This window comes from Ixodes scapularis, unplaced genomic scaffold, assembly GCF_016920785.2.
Source record: "Ixodes scapularis isolate PalLabHiFi unplaced genomic scaffold, ASM1692078v2 PGA_scaffold1__304_contigs__length_218370807, whole genome shotgun sequence".
NCBI lineage: Eukaryota > Metazoa > Arthropoda > Arachnida > Ixodida > Ixodidae > Ixodes > Ixodes scapularis.
The window spans coordinates 164,624,627-164,645,528 of NW_024609846.1; the positions used below are offsets into that span (position 1 = coordinate 164,624,627).

General features: G+C 49.3%; 1 protein-coding gene across 2 annotated transcripts in view; it reads left to right on the top strand.

Annotated features, from left to right (window-relative positions):
- Positions 1–20,902, top strand: part of LOC8042767 (ABC transporter G family member 21) — a 254,406-nt gene that overhangs the window by 113,178 nt on the left and 120,326 nt on the right. The window contains exon 1 of one of the 2 annotated variants that reach the window (XM_029980543.3): positions 370–455. The exons of the other annotated variant lie outside the window; for it this stretch is intronic. Within the exon in view, the coding sequence (XP_029836403.1) occupies positions 385–455 (71 nt within the window). The 5' untranslated portion in view covers positions 370–384. Of the gene's footprint in view, positions 1–369; positions 456–20,902 lie in introns of those variants that run through there. 2 annotated transcript variants of the gene reach the window in all.

Here is a 20,902-nt window from a genome sequence, read left to right on the forward strand (position 1 = left end):
TCGCCTCCTTCCGCGTCGGCACACAGACCGACTCAGGCGACCGAGCGACCGGCCCTTGCCTTCCTTCCTCGCCGAGCACTCGTCGCTGCTGCAGTGCGCTCCCGGACGCCGAGCGCGCCGCGTCCTCGTTGCCGACGCGCGCCTTGTCTCCGGCTCTCACCGGGACGCCGGAAACCCAGGAACGGCAATCGGGCCGCCCTGTTTCTTGTGCTCCGTTATCGGCCGATCCAGGCCGCCCAGGCGTGTGACAGACAGCTGACGAGAATGAGGAAGAGGCGATAAGCGGAGCAGCACGCGAGTTCCGGATCGGGGATTTCCGCCCTTCGGGATTCTGGTGCCTTGCGCCCTCCGTCCGACCTGCTGCTGCGTGCCGCCGGGCAGGGCATGCTGCCGCTCAGCTACGGACTCGAGATCGTGCACTTCCTCGAGCCCCGGTGGGCCGACCACGAGTTCAGGTGAGTTTAGCCGTGCTGGCCACGGATACTCCCGAGCGACGAGCGTTCTGTGCGCTTCGTGTACCAGGAGTGCTCCTTGGCCTGTCAGCGGCCATAGTGTATAGTCGTGCCTGTGGTATCTTGAAATGTCCGCAGTGTCTTTCTGCACTTTACCAAAGAGGCGAATCGGTGCCTGGCAAGTGGTACGAAGACTCCTGCAGGGTTACAGGTTCTTGTGGTGCGTCATATCCAACGACATGCATTGCCTAGACCAGTATCTTTGCTCGCTACGGCGTAGTTAGGATGCTGGGGTCTTTCTCAGCGGCATGCGTCTGGTCCCTTGCGAAGAGGCGATCCCGCGCCTTTTTCGGTGCTGCGTGCGTTTCACTGCTTGTGTACTCTTATATTTTGTTTACTGGAGTTTAAAGGGAAGAAACTGGGGTTTCTCAACGACCGTTCATCTCTGTCGGTTATTATGTTTGCTCCTTGTCGTGGACTCGATGAAGCGCTTCAACAGGAGTGAGGAAACCGTTGGGTTATTTTGTCGTCTCAGGGAGCTCGATTGAATATCGTACAATATAGCTGGGCCGCCTCGGCAGCTTTGAGGTGGCCCAGCTATACCGTATATGCCCAACTGACATGCTGAACCCAACATAACGTGCTCGATCCCGGCCGAGAGACCTGGAACGCGGCATATTGTTACGACTCCGGTTGAACGATAAAAGAGTGTCATTTGCTCAAAATTGTCCCTCAGTTCTTCGCTGTGGAGTGCCAGATTTCCTGCCTTGGTGTGGCATATAGGCGCTCAATATTCACCAAATTGCTTTAGTATACCTGCATGTGTGTAAGGTTGAGGGCATGCTAGTAGCGACTTTATTACTTGATGTGAATATTTGAATATCCCCCATCGGCCCGAGATCGAGCGCCACGCGTCTTGTGTTGAAAAATGGAAGTAGCTCCATTTCACTTTTTGTTTAGACGATATACAGGGTGTTTCTTTTTTAAGCTTAGCAAATTTGTTTAAAGAAGCCGTGAAAGCTAAACTAATGCACTTTCTGAAGGTGAGTTAACTGGCAGGGGGACATTGTTCAAGCGGCTGATCGTAACGATCAGTCGGATAATTAACCAACATATGTTAACGTTTTAATTAGTGCAAATGAACGGAGGGGGAAAATTACTAAAAAAACTTTGCAGAGCGTCATCGAAAACCACTAAATCAATCAATAATAAAGAGACTTGAAGCACGTTGGAAGCACGGTGGAGCGCTCAAGCAACCACTTGTGAAGCAGGAGCAAGGCTACCGGAGCAATACCGGAGCAAGGCTACCGGAGCAAGGCTACCGGAAAAACCCCGCCCGCGCGGGTTTTCCGTCTCTGATCATCCGCACTTTTCTCGCCCCAGCCTTGTGCCTGTAGCATGACTGGTAAATTTATCGCACTACTGCACTTCCCGCGCGTTCAAAGTCTTTCTAAGTGCTACTGATTGAGTGGTTTCTGGTGACGCTCAGCAAGTTTCTAATTGGAACCACATGACTATTTTCACTCATTCAAAAGTTAATCGAGAAAGATTCGTTAGTTATTCGAAGCATCGTGACGACTAGCCCCGAATCTGATGTCTCCCATGACCCTATAACTCAACTGCACAAACCGCAATATTGTATCTTTCACGGCATTAAGAAAATAAGAAGAAAAATACTTTAAAAAGAAACACCTCGTATATTAGCCAAAGTAGCGCAACTAAAATTACAGGTGTGATGTCAAAACGACTATGAAATACATTTTCGGCTGGGATAAACTGGGATTTTACTAATCGCACATCGTTTAATACGCCAAAATAAAAGTAGCGTAGAACGCTTATAAAGAGTGATTTTCGGTACGAAAATTTGAAAACATGGTGGAGTCTTTTGTACTTATTTCCTTCGGAAGCTCTCCACCTTTTCACTGCGATGCATGCGCGGTGCCCAAGCACGTCAGCCGAACCCAGCTCACCCATTGGACACGAGCACTGCGTCTCTCGGACGTATGCACTCGTCAACAAGAAATCCGTCGACGAATATTTGGATTCGCGTTCGTATCCAATGAGCGCTTAAAATACAGGGTGGATGTTGGGACAGTCATCGCCTCCGGTGCCGAAGCACGTCCTGACCACATGATTTCTCATTTCCCTTTTGAGTTGAGGATTCAGTCTAAGGGGGAAGAAGCTGAAAAATAATATTATGAGGGTTTCTTTAAGGTTTCAGAAGGCCCTTGTCCTGCGTGCTCGCTCGTGCAATAAAATCCGTTTCTATATCGAGCTTTCTAGAAAATTGCACTTAGCCACTGCCATGTTTTCAGCGTTCTTGCATATGGCCCGTGCTTTACTCCATTTCCGAAGCTATACGAACATGCGCATGCTGGGCATGCATGGATCGCACGCTCGGCTCAACTAGTTTGTGCTACATTGTCGAGGATAGCGTTAGCTTCTACGGTGCACCAGCCCCGTACTGCCCGAGAGCACGTGGTTTCGTATTTGCTTTCATTCTCAGGCGCTCGCGCAATTAGCCTTGGCAGAGTTGGAGCACTGGGAAAGCTTTGCTATCCGGGTTCCGCTTTAAACCGAACTGTTGCAGTGGGCTGCCGCGCAGATTTTACTGGGGCGTTGTTTTCCCGTGTCCATACTTTCTTAAGTATGAAACTGCCGGGGGATTGGTAGTGGTTGTAAAGCATTGTTGATGTCTTTTTTTCTTGCGTTAGCTCCCGCACATTTGCGCTTTCGGGCAACTCCGAAATCACCAGAGCATTTCGTAGCATCCGCGAAGTGATGAACGCTCCTGTTGTTGCAACCTGAGCTCGTTCTTTACACAATATTTGGTCTTCTTAAATGCTTTTCGTATGTTCGTGACGACCTGCGGCTTCCGCATTCATCTACATTTATCTTGGAGTCGACTTTTCATTTCTTGTTTCGAACCCCCTTCGGATTCCGTTAAATAAATTACCTTTCATCCATTGAGCTCCGCTATTATATCTGTCTGTGGCGCATAATCAATCTCTTAGCACCGCGCGATTTTTTTATTTACTCTATTGTTTTTGTGTGTTTCTTGTCGTGTTACTCCAAACGCGAAACCGCGTATTGACGCTGAGTGACGTAATACCCGGGCTTGCCGAGGGGAACATGGGACCGATACGTCTCGTATACACAACGAAAACCACCGCCGAATAAGAAATGTAACCACATCTTGCTCCTCCCTTGGCCTTTTGACGTACACGATATTCTCTCTCGCAATCGCGCGCACCATCACCGCACTCGGAGGCTAAAAGACACGCAAAACACATCCACGCTGTCAGAACGCACGTTGTTACGGTGCGATTTCGGCGTTTGATTGGATTAGCCGGGATTAACAAACTAGGTAAGTATCGCGGGAGAAGTTACGTAACTCTTTTTTGGCGTTGCGTGAGCCGTCGGCTTCTATATGGGAGGGGATCGAACTACATATTAGAGGCTATTTGTCTACATTCTTTTGTCCCTCGAGTTTGAGCCCACCGTACGTTACGAGCCGACTGGACAAGTAAGCAGTGTTGAAGACGCATCATCATAACGTTCGTCGTCTTTCTGTGCATGCGCTATCACCAGCTAAAGCGATCATGCGCAATGAATGCGCCGTGACCTTGCACTTTTAGCGTGTACGTCTGTGTTCTACGTTTGACTTTGCTCGGACTTGCGATGAAACGCGAAGTGGAGCTTGTTAGCGATGCAGCTCGGTGTTACGTTTTAACCAACACGAGGCTGTGGATTATTAAGCCATCTTCCTTGATCGAGTGTGGGGCTACGATTGAACTCGAGTGACGCGTCAGCGTTTGGCTTAGGGCAAGGGTTCGACGCGTGCTTCACTCATTCATCTCGAGACCCTGTCGAACGCTTGCGCAGCGTTCGTTTCGACAGCCTGAACGCTGTGTCAGAGACTTCCACCACGGCTGAAGTGGAGCGCTATAGGACTGCTCCATCTTCTGCCCGGTAAAGGCGTTCCCACCCCCTCCGTCGCACTTTTTCTGTTTTGCTCTCTCTCGCACTTGCGCCTGTATATGGTAGCGCCGCCTGTCCCACGATAGCTGGCGGTAATCTTGAAAGCTTGTAGTTACTTGTCTCGGGGCTATTAAGACTGGACCACGGTGGAGGAAGTCTGGCAGTTTGACGTGGGGGTGGCATTTGCCCCTTTTCACCCCCCTGCGAACGCTCATGTTCGAGACCAACTTGTTGCCACATTTTGGATTTGTTTGGCTCGTTAATTTCGCCAGGCTAATTTACCCAATCTTGCGACGGGCACAAGGTGTTTCGTTCCCCGGTGCGTGAGGGGCAAAATGGCCGCCCGCGAGAAGTTCTCGATATTTTCTGCTTCTAAAGACGCGCAACTCAACCTCTGGTGACGTGAAAAGGAGGATCAATGACAGAGAGGGCTAGCGCACACCAGCCTGGAGCACGTGGAACGAAAGCTCGCGCTGCAGAACCCAGGGATTTTGGCTTTCATTCCCACACCTGCCCGTTTCGACCTGGATGAGCATCGTACCGGCGTGCGGTCGTGTATCACTCCTGCGTGGTGCACGTTAAAGACCCCAGGCTAGCAGTTCGTACTGCGCTGGCTAAATTCCTCATCTACAGCTGGGAGGCGTTGGGTAGACTAAGAGTTAGGCTTCTCTTTCTCTCTTTCTTTCCTGTGTTCGTCCCCAGTCGCGCTAATTGTGTGAACTATGTTCAACCAACTAGGCTATCAAATTATTTTGCTTCATAAACCCCTGATGAATCTATCGGGGTCTTGATCCACAGTTTGGGAAACACTGGAGCACGGGAAACAGAACCGAGACTCGTCGATCATTTGAGCCACCGCTCTCCAGTACGGATATGTTCGACGTTTCCACCAAACACACTGTCAAAGTATAACTTACTGCGAGTAATTTATTATGATGGTGCTGTCGTCGAGCGTGGTGTCGGACCAGCCTGACACCATATTGCACCCATGTGCGAGAGTTGAGCGCTAGTGAACCAGGGGTTTTAGTGGTTTATACACACAATTTATTTCGGTAAACTAAAAAAAAAAGTTGGACACATTGACAGTTTGAAACGAACGTAGCTCCAAAAGTATTATCTATTTAGACACAGTGCAGAATCGTATTCGGTTTATTTTAACGGCACCGTTACGCGTCGCGCGGGAGCGGGGAGTCGGGCAAGTGCTCGCATCGACTCGAAAGTCACCGAACCGTCAGTGCTGGGAGATCCGGGAACCCCGAAGGAAAATTCGCCACCGAGGCTGACCTTTTTCAGACACCGCAACTTCTCTTCCACCGTGGCCTGGACCAGAGCCTCTTACACAGAGACAAAGCCTGGCAGATCGCCGCGAGAAGCGGCCGCCGAAATGGAAAAGGGGGAGCGGCAGGCAACGGATGAGAGGAGAGCCACGTGACTGGCGCCCCGCTGCGGCGAGACGCCGAAGCATACTTCCCCCGAGCGAACAAATCGGTTTCGGCTCCTCGCCGCTGCACAAACTGTGCGCCGACGTTCAGGTTCCCCGAGAAAATGGCTATTTGATGCTTTGTGCTACCAGCTCTTCGCGCTCCAAATCTGCGACCGGGCAGTCATGGCTCCGTCGTCGAACTGTCAGGCTTTGAGAGTATAGAGGAGGCTATGACTGGACATGTTCATGATTCTGCACTGACACCTGGTGGCGACGTGCAAACGCGACGCGGCAGTATACCGACGCCTTTTATATATATAAATATATATAATTTTTTTTTTTTTTTTTTTGCAGGAGTCGTCTTGATGTTCGCCTTGTGGCGCTCGGGTGCGTATAGAGAGCGGCGACAACTGTCGTCCTTCTTTACGGGGATGGGGCCAACACCACCTAGAATAATCAAGGCCTGTGCACTAACGTTTCTACGTCATCTCAGAGAGGCAAACACAGAATGGATACGAGAGCCGCGTCATCGTTTGACTGGGCCCCTTGTCCAATCAGTGCGTCGAAGGACGTCGGGCGCGAGCCCAGTTGATAGGTTGGCGCCATCCACGTGTGTTGACGTCAGAGGACGCTGTTCCCGGGCTCTGATTATTCGACGGGCTGTTGGTGTGGCGGAGGACCGGGCTCTCGACCGCGGCCTACTCCGTCAGCGCCGCTGCCTGAGCGGCGCGGCGACGCGTCCGACTCGACGGCGGCAGCCCGAGCGGGGGAGGACCATCAAGGGGCCCTGCTCGGGTCAGTGCACTGCAGCGAAACAAGGAAGAGGCAGCGCGATAACCTCGTTCGGCTTGACCGATACCCCCGGCTCCCCTCCCGCTCGGACGGAAACGGCACTTGACCGAGCACGGCCGGCTCCCTCTCGCCGCTTCCGTAGATAGACACTGCGCCCAACACCCCTCGTAGTAGAGTAAGTTATTAGACTCTCGATGTTTCCGAGTTTTCTTCCTTTTTTTAGCTCTTCGAAGGGACCGCTACGGCAAGTGTGGAAGCCGCAACTCTGCTGCGCTTAACGGTTGTTGAGAATAGACTGGTCCCTCTGCAAATAGGGGCCTTTTTTTTTGTTGAACGAGGGGGACGTAAAAAGAAGCGCTGCTTGGTGGAAAAAGAAACAGTTTTACTCCTGATCTATCTATATTTTTGGTGCGGAAAACAATTCTGCCACCCTGATGGATCATTCGTATCTACCACAGGTTAAACTTTATATCGGCGTTATTACTATTGTGTAATCAACTTCAAGATCCGGAACGGCCGGTGCCATTTTCTTTTTTTAGAAAATTATTAAGGGCTATGAGGCCAAAATTGCTCCCGAGCTTAGAACGGCGTGCCGCTGGCTGCCACGGTTGCTGCCAGCGCGCCGCTTCAGAACGCGCGCTCTACGCAATGCACCTCAGAGGGAATTGGGTTCTTTCTACACGGCTATGACTAGTTGCCAATGCATGAGTCACGCAACACCACCGTTACTACCGCAGATTCACAATCACGGAGACTTGTATAGAATTGTAGAGGTACCAAAGTCTCGAAGACTGTTGCCTTGTATAGTAGCGATGGCCACATCTCGCGTGCTCGACCACGTTTTCCACTAAGCTTCAAGGACTCCGCGCAATCAAAGCACGACGGGAAGCAACCAGCGAGCGCTAAGGCCAAGCCACTACTTCATTCTTAGCTTTTCTCCCTACTATAGGCTAACACAGCCTACAGTTGCTGTTTAATAGGATGGCATCGCTGCTCTCTGTCAGAATCCTCGTGCGTTTCTCCTCGTGATGCAACGGCGCCATAGAGTGGTCTTCAAACTCTGTACATGTCGCCGCTGGCACCGAAACCCCGTCCGCTTCGTCAGGCGACTCAGTAGTAATTCTCCGCGGGTTGGCACACACGAGTTCTCATAAAGACAGTGACCATCAAGACACGCTTCCACTATGTTGTTGATGTTTCTATACATCTATGCACAGAAAGTGCTAAACCAAGCTATAGGCTCAAGCTACGTACTCCTCCACGACACGTAGCGTGTTATACGCGTCATGATAGCGGTCATACATCGGTTTTTTGCATGTGCGCCGACGTTTTTGTTCGATCCAGAGTTGGCATTTCATCCACCATAAAGAAGGTGACACAGAGAAAGGCACGTACAACAATGACGTCCAACTAGCAGCGTGCGTTGTTGCGACACCAGTCGTGTTGGAAGGACGGTGTTTGGAGGAGGTTTTTGCCAGTGGAATTATTCGAAACACCGCTTCGGCTCTGTGGCCCATCTATGTCCTCTTCTTTGAAAGATGACTAGACGCCAGCGGAATTGGTCACCTGCGCTGCGTGACAGTACATAGAATGCTGAGGGCGCGAGATCAGAACTTTAGGTTTTGGGGAATGAACTGTCTGGGATAAAATAACCTGGAATGCAGTGAGTGTGCCCAGAAACACTCAACCGGCTCTAAATACCGCGTAAGTTTTTCGGGTATGAAACGTCGTTGTATAAAGCGTCACTGGGATAAAAGGTTTTGGGATGAAACTAATCGTGGTAAAATGACTTTGGTACGAATTGTCCAGGATGAACTCTCCTGGGATGAAGTGACCTGAGATGAGCTATGTTAGAACCGATCCTACCCCGTAGCTCACGCAACGAATGTAGGAGTGGTGTGATTGCTGTACCATTGGCGCCAGACGGCGCCAAGTGCCTGCCCTTCACGTAATTGCTGTAATAGCGGAGACGAGTCGGTGTATATTTACCATCTTGATGAATTACCCGAGACTGGGAATATACCCTGCTTCGTATGCGGCTACATTTCACCATCTTGTAACGAGTTCGCGTCAATGTTTCGCTTTCTCAGTACTCTAATACGGTTATTGTTTGGCACCGTTATGGTTGAGGCTTTGGATTACTGCTTTGAATAACGAAGTGTTTGGTTTGATCTTCTTATCTAGCATTGACAGTACCCTAAACTTCCCTCCACATTTCTCGTTGTTCGTGGTCAGTTCAAGCTGTTCAAGCGGGGCCCCCGTTGAGTGCGCTTCTCCCCGCACATTGTTGCACCGTGGGGAAGCAAAACCAGTGGAGCAGATATCGCGATCTTGCTTATCTATCTCCCTTCACCGCAGCATTGCCGCTTGCTTTGGGGGAAAGCGCTGATCCAGAGCTGCTTTCCCCCAAAGAGACTGGTGACTGCTGATGTAACAACTGTACCGTGCTGTAATTTTTTTCAAAATTAAACCACGGCCTGTCTACACGAAAGACTGCGATATTCCGGCGAGTTGCATGCATTATTGCTCAGGACTTCTTGTATAAAATTCAAGATTTGAGGAGGGATACTTAGGTGTAGCGAAGCAATGCCTATATAATTTTGATTTGTTGAAGCTGGGTTCTACGATATGTTTAATTGAAACACCGAGTGCCTTATTCAGTTACAGTCTTAAGATGTGTCTCTAATTGTTTGGGACTCAAAGTCAGAAGTAATGCTGAAACTGAAACCAAATCAGCTTGAGCAGTGGACGAATGAAAGCTTGAGAATATACAGGAAGTTCAGTTATTGTTTTTAGGATATTTATTGCTCACGTCCAGACTTTACTTTATCGTATCTTTACAGATAAACTTCCATTGGTGTGCAAATTATATGACAAGAGCTGCTGAACTAACAATCTCACTTTTTTATTGCAGCCTTTAGGACTTGGAAAAAGTTTCCAACTTTGTGCTCCAAAAATGCTGTATGTTGTAACATGAGTTTTAACATCATCCTCATCATGTCTTGCACCTTCATTCCAATTGTTTAATAAGTTATCTCATTATATCTTTCTCAACCCTCTTCCCGTAACCCCAGTGCAATCCAACTAAGGTGAACGTCCAGGCTAACCTCTCTATTTTTTTTTGTCTTAAAAATCAATTAACCAATATTTCAACATTAAGTTATGAAATATTAGTTGATTTGCCACTAATTTCATATCTAAAATAACCGTTCGTTTGTGCTCATCATGGAATCTCTTTCATCAATGGTCCTTTTCAAATCACGAGGTTGACTCTTGTCACGACCTTGCTACTTGCATCTTTGGTACTTTTTAAAGGGATAATTCAACGAAATTTGAAATATACCCGTCGTGTTCAAAAATAGGTTGAATATGATCCACAATATCCGTAAATGACAATCGCACTTTTGTATTTTGAGCCTGGTGGCTGTATTTTTCGTTATAAACGGCCCGCTCTGGCAAGCGCTCGGAGGGCAGCCAGCGGAGAGCATGTGACATTCAATTTTCGTGCAGCAGAGGTTCGATAAAACGGAAAAAGGTCGTCGGCTACTCGCTGCGCCTGCCCAGCGCCTTCTTCACCCGTGTCGCTGTCAGCGCCGAGATCTTACTGTTGCGCCCTCTTATGATTTTGATTCGTGGCGTCAGGACCAGGATTCGCCTCGCCGAGACCTCACAGGTTGTAATCCTGACCACGGCCGGACTGGATTCGAGCTCGCTGTCTTACGGCCCGGCATGACAGGACCTATACGGTTGCAATGCGGCACTGTCGGATAGTTGGCTGGAAGCGCCGCTGGGCGGCCGGGAGCGGCACCGCAGCGCGGCTTTAGGAGGTGTCATTACTATACTCGGGGACATCTTTATGTGGCTGCGCACTGAAACGCACTCTAGCGCGTGCTTGAGAGTCGTTTGGTTCATCTCTCTTGGTCTGCTTCACCATCTTTTTGTGGAGCCAACGCATCTGCTTTTCGCTTTTTGCTTTTCGGTGCAGATGCAGACCGCTTCGAAACGGGTTTTCTTCCGGCTTTCTTGGATGTGGCGGTAGGTTCTTCGAAGACCCATCGAACACCTTGGTCCCGGTTCCAGGGACTAGGTTCTTCTTACGGTTTCCCGATACATAACTCTTCGGCTTAAAATGCCTGCTGCACACAACCGTAGATGGAGATTGTTCATCCACAATAAGATTCTCCCTTGATATTCTCTTCTTCCACGCGGTGCTTACCCAATCATTGCTCGGCGGCTGGTGGAAAAACAAAGCCAGAAATCTTCCCCGATGCCAATTTTCGGGCCCACCACAGTTTATCATCGAGCCACGTGAAACAGAACCCATTGAGGAGCAGGGGGGCGCCATGCAGAATATTTGGGTCGCAGGGCCCCCACACTGGATTATGCGCAGGCTGTTTTTCTGCGATTACCTATTCTAAAAACCTCAATCGCGAGATTTTTAGAATAGGGGGCCCCACACCTTCGGTTCGCCGAGTAGCTTGGGGTTGTCGCAAAGAGCAGAACTACGCGTGCGCAATGCGACGCAGCCCCACCTGCTTTGGCGACCCAGTGCGTTCGAGCCCCCTCTTCTCAAACTCTCTGCCCCAACGGGCGTGTGGTGTCACCGCTGTATAGGTGAAAAGTTGTTCCAGTGCCGTACGATAGCTAGCCTGCAAAACGTTCACCGTGCGTTGCATTACTTCCGACCCGCGCCATTTTCAAGGTCTGAGCGTATGACGCCTGCTTTCTCTCGCCATTTAAAGCGGAGAACACGCCGGTGCATGCCGGGCTTTGGAGAATGCGCACTGCATGCTGGCCGCGCACTTGTGGACGGTCCTGCAAACGCAGGGGTGCCCGCAGTGGCAGGGTTGTTTCGCTCGTTCGGCAGGGCGCCTCGCTCGAGGCCCGGCGCCGGTTCCCTCCGGGCGGCCATTGCGGTGGTCCATTCGTCTGTGGGGTCTACGTCCGCGCACCACTTGCCGCTCCACATTTCCGGCGTTGTGCAGGCGAATCTGCCCCGTGCCGCAGGAACCTCGGCGTGACCTTGGCGTCTCCATCCGCGGCGGGGCTCGTCTGGCGGCTCCAATGTCAAGGACACGGCGGGAGAGGGTGGCAGACACAAAGAATGGCGGCACGCTTCCCGGCTCCGCTTTTCGGTCAGACTCACTAACCCAGTTCGAAGCCGGCGCAGGCTTTTTTTCTGGGTAACGCGGGTGCCCTCGACTGCCCCGCTTGGCCGCTGCTTCTCGGGAACGCCCGGCTTCCCCGCTGCTGCCCTCCTCCGGCCCGAGTGCCCCCCGCGAGCAGTGGCCGCGTTTCAGTGGCTGCTTCGGGCAGCGCGGAAGGAGCACGCCGGTGACCCCCAGGCTAAACCCCCCCCCCCCCCCCCCCCCCCACCCACCCCGGAGTCCCTCCCGAAATGTTTTACCTCCCTTCCTCAACCGATTAAAAATTCTGGATGAACCCCCGCTGCTCAGACTTGTCCACCTCAACTCTGCACCTCCCTCAACTAGTCCGGAGCCCTGGAGCCCTGGAGCCCACGGAAACCTAACAGTTGCGCAGAAGCACGCTCTCTCCAACTTGGCGAGCAGTGAAAGCTACTGCGCCGGCGAGCCAAACGAGGGTTCCCAGAGAGGCACTTGACAAAAGGCCCATGACAAAATGCTGTATCAGAGGGGGGGAGAGAGAGAGAGAGAGAGAGAGGAGGGGGGGAGGAGAGGAGGCCCCAGCAAAATGGAAGATTTCGGGGGGGGGGGGGGGGGGGGGGAGGGGAGGGGGGGGGGCGGACCCCATCGGCCACCCTCCCCCTGGATACGTCGCTCTGATCGGCCTTGCAGGATTGGCCTCACTCTAAGGTCTCGAGTAGCACCATTTCTGCTCTCATAAAGCTTTCAACTCTGACGCTGTTGATTTGGGAACGTGACCACGAGGCTTCCACCACGCTTTTTATGCGCCATCAAACTTTGATTGGCATGCCCCTCCATGCGGTCTGACGCGCCAAACACGCATTTTGGAACACTGGCTCGCCGTATAACTGCTGTTTCTCGATAAGGTAGAGCACTGTATGTGACTTGGTCCGACCCGAGAACGCTGCGTTGGAACTGGGTCCGTTATGCCGATTTCAGTTCTCTCATGTTGAACTGGTGGTCTCATTATGTTCCTGCATTAGAATTATGCGCGTTAATCTCCATTATCGCACCTGCGGTTGACGTCTGGAACCTAATTCTATTCGTTGCTGCGCCAGGGGTCCGATTTGTGTACCGCGAGAGCGAAACCGAGATTTAATTTGCCTCTCACGAAGTTCGCCAAGATGTCGTCAGTGGTTCGTTCAGTAACGCGGGCGAGGATTGGGGTTTGTCTGCTACGAATCATCAGTCGAAGGTGGAAATGAAATAAGAAAAAAATCCGTCCGCCAACAAACTGAAAAAAAAAAAAGGAAATCGGCTGTAAATACGAACCGAGTACATCGCCGAAGTGATATCAGACGCTGGCTGAAATCGGATCGTCCGTTATTTCACGTTGGAAGTAATCGGCAACCCGCGCTTCCTTTGGTAATCCCAGATTGTTCTGCTGCTTACACTAGGTGAAGTTCACCGGTGAATGAAGGAGCACTCGGAGAAGCACATCTAAGGCCGCGGGGCGGGAACTTTTTGCCGTTTGTGTCCGGGTCAGAACTTTTCACCGCAATAGTGCCCGATCGGGGACTCACGAGCGTGTTGAAAATTTCTCGCATGCTTGATAACGCCCGCTCAGTAGAAAGCTGCGACGGCACGTCCTCCAATCACCAACGATGACGATGCTTGAGGCGGCGCCATGTTCGTCGGCGTCCAGAGGAGCAGACTCGGCCGAGCGGGCGCCACCGTGTTCCTTTTTACCGGCGCGGGGGCCCGCAGCGCCATGGAGTGTCTTTTTTTGAAAGTATAGGGCGCGCGCCAGGCAAGGAGAGTTTATTCTCCGCTTCGCTGCTACAGACTACACGCGCTTCGCTCCATGCGAGAGGGGACTCTATAGGTGCCGTTTGGCGCGGCTTCAAGAGCTGATAACGCCGATTCGCTTCATGGGACAGGTAATGCTTTCGCACTACAACACTTTGACGCGCTTGGGGGGTAAACAGACGCACGTGGTGCGCAAGGAACAGGCGAACTTGCGCACCGTATAGTGCGCATCCAGTGCATGACCCCCCCCCCCCCCCTCAAACAGCAACAACAATGAATGCCTTGTAAAAAAAAACAAAAGGTGTTTTTGTTTTTTTTTTTGTGCGATTTACCTTGCACCTGGTGCATAGTCCGCATTTGGGGCATTACTTCCATTTGTGCTTTAGTTTTCTTTAATAAATGGTGAATCGTTTTCTCCGACAAATAGCTGTCCATGTTAACTAATAAAACCGCCTGATTATAAATTTTTTTTTTTGTCCAAAAGTTTTTATCGTTTTTTTGTGTTTTTTTTTTTATATTTCGTAGTGACGGAGAAATGAAACCAACATAAGTCACAACCGTATTTTTCATTTCCGTGGCATCGCGATCGTTGTTTTGTGAGACGGCGCGGTATCCTTCCATTAACTAGTAGCAATTTTAAAGGGACACTCAAGTAGATTCTGAGATCGTCTATTTACCGTCATAATTCCATTTATGGGCACTAAGCTTCCTAAAAAAAAGTGAAAGCCGTTTACAACTCCCTGTAACGCCGAATTGGAGCGCAGCTCTTGAGGAGGAGGAAGGAAGGGTACTGAGGGCCACGTGTTCTTGGGGGGGGGGGGGGATTTTTTCCGCTAGATTTAGCGGAGAAATTTCCTGTAATGGAGAGGTCCCGGTTTCGATACCCGGACCAGGCGGATTTTTTCGGTCGCGCACCAGTCACCTAGCTGTGTTTGGAGATTTGTGTTTGTCCTTTGTCCCTCTTGTCCCCGTTCTCCGGGAATTATTTTCGTCGTTACAAAACGGTCTTTAATTTCCTGAACCAAATGTAAAATGCGTACTCAGATGTAGTTTAATACTTACACATTCCCCGTGTTTCTGGGGATTCCGGGGCAAGCCATTATAGCCAGAGGTTAGTTATTTCTTTGCATAAGTGATGTGATAAACATTGCCACGGGCTTTTCATATTTTTTAATCAAATATTAATGTTAAAAGGGGGATAATTTTACAGCGCGTACTGAATGTTATATGAAAAGTGGAGGAAAGTTTTTTTTTTTCTTGTTATTTTAAATGTTTTTATAACTATGTTTTGAGGTACAAATTACGTTGTTTTTTTTCAAACACTTGGAAAAAAATTTTGATTAAAGGCTTTCGTTCTTTTCTTCGTTATAATACAATGTCAGGTAAGAACAATTACCCTCCTAACTTTAGTGTTAGAGAAAAAAATATGGGAAGAATGAGGCAATATTGCATGGTTACTTATCTGATTAAAGAATGAACCTCAAACTATGATAGCTTTACCCTATGATTTCCCAAAGCGCAAGGAATATGTTAGCAAAGCGACTTTTCAGTAGGCTTTATTACATTTTTTTTTAAATAAATTAAGAACCATTTTGTAGCCATTCAGGATGATCGTCGTGGGACCGGAGCCTTTAGTTAGGGAATTCGCAAATTATGTTCTTCACTGCAGCAAATATTATACGAAGGAAAATTTTCTCTACAGTGATATTTTTATATATTTCATTTTGCGACGCTGTGACACCTATCCGGTGGCAACGTTGTTTTCGAGTTGCAGGTGCAGGAATTATAGTCATTGTTGCTGACGACCTTCTATTTCTAGCTTTGAAATCACAGTTTTGATGGTGTCTGCACGTTCTTTGACGCATGGATCGGAGTTGCGATAAAGCCGGACTTGCGTCTCGCAAGCGGAGAAAGGGGGAGGTATCCTTCAGAGGGCAAAACTCATCGGCGGGGAGGGATGTCAGTGGACTCACTTGCTGTGAGCGTCATCTTAAAACTAAAGAAAACTTTTTTTTCTTGTAAAGTTGGAAGTTTTGTTTACGCATTGCAGGTTTCTCGGCATCCATAGCATGCCGCGTGTTCTGCCCTCCGCGGTTTGCGGAGGGTGTGTGCGTCGTCTTGATCAGCATTCGTTGTGGCTGCTCTCCTCGGGCAGATTTTGCCACGTGCACCGTGCCGTGGACGCTTGAACCACTGCACAACCGTCTCCAAGTACTCGTGGGGTGGGGTGGCTCGTGATGCCTGTAGCATCGCCCCGGTCGGCGGTGGAAGTTCGGAGTGTACTTCCGATGACGCTGTCACGGTGCTTGACTTCTGCTGTGTGTCACCTACCTTCGTTCTTACTAGTAGAGGCTGGTTCACACACTTGTGTTTGGGTGGGAGTGTTTGTCCGTGTGAACCGCTTGTAAGAACTTACTTTGGGGGCGCCATCTATGAGGCAAGCCTAGAACAACACCGACCGGCGCTTATCTTTCATATTGCTTGGTTATTTCACCGTGGGCTTGAAATAATTCCGAGGACGTTGTAAACGACTATTTCTCATAAATAGCGCGTAGGTGTGATCTCGCCAATTGTGCAATGCGTTCGGTCTAATTATACAGAAGCGTGCTTGGACTAGCTGATTGATGGCGACGGTCTGTTCTCTCGTCGCAAGAGGGCGGGCAAAACGCACCCGGTCCAGAGCCGTTTATACTGAGAGAGTTTGGCCAACGGGCGGAACTTGTCGCCCACTAGAACCAGCGGATTTTGCGATAACACGAAATGGCGTTAGTTCTTTGTCTTGTTCATTCCTGAGAAATCGCATAGAGTTCCTATCAGTCAGGGCCACAAAATGGCGGACGGAAGGGGTCATCCCCCGGTTGTCCGACTACGCTGCTGTGGTTGCCAGGCTAAAATTTTAAACGCTTACAACAACAACAACATCGTGCCGTGGGGTATTCCGGCAGTGACTAGTTCGCCTTCCCTGTACTTCGGAGGAACGCCCATGAGTGTTCCGATGCTTTTTTCGTGCTACTTGTGTACAATGGCGGCGCATGCAATCCCGGCAAGGGTATAGAAACGGCGAGTAGTCTTTCCGTAGACGTCAGCGATGCACATCGAGTGCTAGGCTGCCATCTTTGATGAAACGCCGGAAAAGTGTTTTTTTTTTTCTCGCGACACTCTGACGGCCCCTGAGGCGAGGACGTGAGGATTGACACGCCAGAAAGATGACCCCGGTTTTGTTGGCTCGAGGAGGGCGGGAATCCCTCGTGTCGTGTCTTTCTTGTCGAAACAAAAATGAATTACTTTTCCCCCGTCGTTGTTCATTTTGTCCTGCGAGTGGGTCGACGTGGCCTCGTCGTCTGCATGTTCTGTCAGTGGGTAGCGTTTTGACCGAGTGATCTCCCCTCGGAGGGCGGCACGTGCAAATGACTCGGGAGCTCGAAGTTGTCGGCAGTGTTCGTGATGGACCGTTGCACCGTTTGATGTCAAAGAAGGGCGGGTCGACCACCCGCCGGCAGGATTTTCCGCTCTGGTGCCGCGAGCAACGATGCAACAGTTGCTTTGGCCTATATTCTGGCTTCAACTATGAATTGCAAATTACTTTTCTCGTAGAGAAAATCGACGTTGTTGTTTCCGAAAGCAATTGGCAACCTTCAGCGATGGTGGTACTGCGGTGTGAGAATCGCGCTTCCTAGCTCGTAGATGATTGGACTCACAATGAATATGCTTGATTACATCTTCCTAACGTGGACTTATGAAGGCACTGATCTCGCTTGTATTCCATGGAGCCAGAATTACTTACGCGTCCTACACCAAACCTCGTACAACTGTTCTACAACGCTCATCAAGATGACAGTCATTTTGGTAGGCACTGCTGCGCCACCTATAGCCCTTTTCATCTCAGTAGTTACCTGACCAACGGAGAGAGGGCGCTGACGTACTCTGCGCCATAAGGGGCTTCACTTTGGGTGGTTTTGTTTTCAGCGCGCTCGCGGCTGTGTTGGTGTGTTATGTCGCTTTCGCTTTATTTTGTGACACAAATGTCTCCCTCGTGGTACACAACCAACGATACGCAATGGCACTGGGCCAACTACGAAGTAGTTACAAAACTTGATTGACTTTTTGTTTTGGTTATGTTGGTTGTTTGGCCCGGTTCTGCGGCGAAGCGACATAACTGATGTAGGAGGAGGATTACCATTATCTGTTGCCGCACTCGCCGTATCGGTTGACACTATAGTGTACAAAAAGAAATTAACTAATAAAGATAACAATGCACGAAGGCGTAGTGAAAAAGCGGTTCGACAATTGGCTTACATTTGTAATGAGATGCTGAATCAGGATGAAGAAATCAGCTCGCAAGTTTAGTGCTCACTGTCTGATTTTCGAGGACACCAGCCTTTTCTTAAAAATCGTTGATTGGAAAGCCCCCCCCTCCCCCCCCCCCCCCCCCCCCTCTGTAATGACGTAGTCAGAAAAAAAGCGATAAGGTCTCCACCCGTTTTCTTAAAAAATGAAGAAAAAAAAGTATTCGGGAATGTTTGATGGTTCATCTTAGATTGAGTGGGAACTATTTTCTATTTTCCCTGCTAAGGTATTTAGGATGGGAGATACGTGACAAACACGTCCAGTGAAGTCTGACATCTGTCTTGCATAAAATTTAGAAAATAAAATTAAAGCGCGCGAGAAAAGTGACCTCCGCCAAGCTTAACTGAAGTGGAATGCGAGGCACCACTTCATGTATCTCTGTTGACAAGTTTATACAGATGCGTTTTTTACTATCTTCGGCGTGGAAAGTAATTCCGGCATCGGCAATTGCTGCACACAGGCAATTTCCGTGCAGACGGCTTCTTTTCGGCGCGACATGTTGCATGTCTCAGGCTATCACAAGCTGTCTGTGACTTTTGTTTTCACTGGGGTCCCCACCCTTCGTGTCTCAATAAATTAATTGTTTTAGATATCTTAAGATAATTATTAAAGCGCTTGAGTGACTTGACTTCCGATATGGGACCGAATACAATGCAGTTTCTTTAAATTATTAAATTAACCGATCAAGCGACTGTTTATAACACAAAAACAATTCCCCATATAATCTAAAGCAACTACTTTCGATTTATTATGAAGGCATAGAGCACGATGCCTTCGATAAACACGCATGGTGACTCCTTACATTGATTATATTTGCCGCATTTAAGATCCTAAATTAAAGGCCTGTTCACACATGCAGCGGAGCGCTACAAGCATAGCGCTGACCTCGCGCTAAGCGCGTGCTGACGGGAGCGTTCACCAGCTTTGTATCGCACCGTCAAAACTGTTGCTCATGATAGACGATAAGTAGCTGACGACACGTGAGCAGCGCCAGATCAGCGCTTCGCTGCATGTGAGAACCGGCAATGTAATGTGCCTTGCACTTGTTATAGCGAATGTTACGTCACTATCACTGAGTAAACCGGCGCTGTCATAAGTAGTTATCGTCTAAACCCGTGTGATGTCTCAGAGGCATCTAAATACTCAACCTCCATTGGTACCAACGTTGACCTGCGCTAACGCCCATTCACGTGCCTCCTTTAGCCTACGTCTTCGGTACGCCGACAGTGCAAATAGTCATAATGTGTCATAATACCACGTACAGAAGCTGCGAACATAATCATGGCACCCAACTAGGTAGTCAAGACATTTTTCGGACAACCTTTTACAGACCTTGGCACGAAACGCGACGAAAAACACGCCAAGTGGCCGGAGGGGAGAGCGAAGCGACGAGTTCAAGCCACCTTATGGCGGCCGCGTCATGTGATTCCAAGATGGCAGCTCCCATATGTTGAAGGTTGAACAGGTCTTCGCAAATTGGCACTTACCCACAGAGGGACTGGCAAAGAATCTGAATAGTCAGATCTCGTGTGTTTTGTTTGTTTGTTTATGCTCCAAATTATTGGTAACCAGTGAGTTCGGAAAGGCTTAACACGCACGTTTGCCCGCTGTCGTCGTCGGTTTTTTCCGTTTTTGGTCATTTATTTTATGTCTTTTATCAGAAAAAGTACTTATTTATGAAGATGGCTACTCTTTTTATGAGAGTAGAGACGGAGAAAAAAAGTGAGAGATGATGAATGATGTTTTGGAAAGCTTGTTGCAGGTTAGGTAATAAAGATTTCCTTCGATATAAGTAGAACTAGATATGTTGACTTATCCGAGCTGTTACCAAAGCGCGCTTCCTGTTCGCCTCAAGAGTTTTCTTAACGGTCACTGTGACTGAACTACGGTTTGCTAAAGCGATTTTCTGAGTCTCTCAGCAGAAGGGCACCCAGTATACTTTATGACGGAGTCGATGTATCGTGCCGCCACTAGTGCAGTGATTTGCTAAAACTCTCTGACGTCTAGGAATGAGATAAGTTTCCCGGTTCAAGTTCTTTGTTCACATTTATCAGAAAAGTGGCCATGGTCAGGCTCTGATCGCAATGAGGGCGGACGAAACCTCCTTCACGTAGGGGCGGGCAGCTGCTGGAAACCGGAAGCCCGGAACCCAGACGCAACACAACACCGCCTAAGAGGTGACTGCAAAAAAACGAGCCCTATAAAAACAAACAAAATACAGAAACGGGGTTCGCGTTCCGGTCAGCGCGACCCCTCGTCCCGGAGCATACACCCGCATGCAGCAGGAAGAGCGGATGCATTCAAAGCAAACCGAGGACTGCTCGACGCGGGACTGACCGTAACAAGTTCGGAGCCAAGCGAAGCAACGCGCATAAAAACTTCGACAAAAAAGACTGAATGGAACGGACGAGCACAATAGATGACCTTTACCTCAACTGACCCGTGGCCAGCGTAACCTTAGCATAACATTAACGGACGCATACAAAACTCGGCCCGGAGCCGCAACTGGGCTGCTTTCTTTTTTGCCCGCGTCTGGGAGAGAACACAAACAAAATGTCTTTGACTGCTAGCCAAAAGAAAGACAAAAATACAAAACCTACTTTTTTATGAAAAAAAAAAACAAACAAAAAAACTTCAAAATAAGCTTACCACCAGTTGAGGCAGGCATCGAGGCAGACGTCCAAATGCAGAAGAAACGGTTCTAGTCTACTTCTTTGGTCCAAAAAACACAAATAACAAAAAAAAAAAAAGCCCACATGCGCCAAGGACGTCACGAGAGAGGAGCGCTAAAAAGTGAAAAAAGTATCCTAGGAGCCTAGCTAAAAAAATCTTAATAAAAAATATTAAAAAAAAAATCGAACGAAAGGAAGTGACTGACTTGACCGGGCAGACTAGCCTCGTACCAGCAGCGTCCCACACCCTCCCCTTCCGGCGAGCGAAAATACCTCGGCCTCGTAAACAAGTCTCTGGGCTCAGCCAATAACCCCACTCCC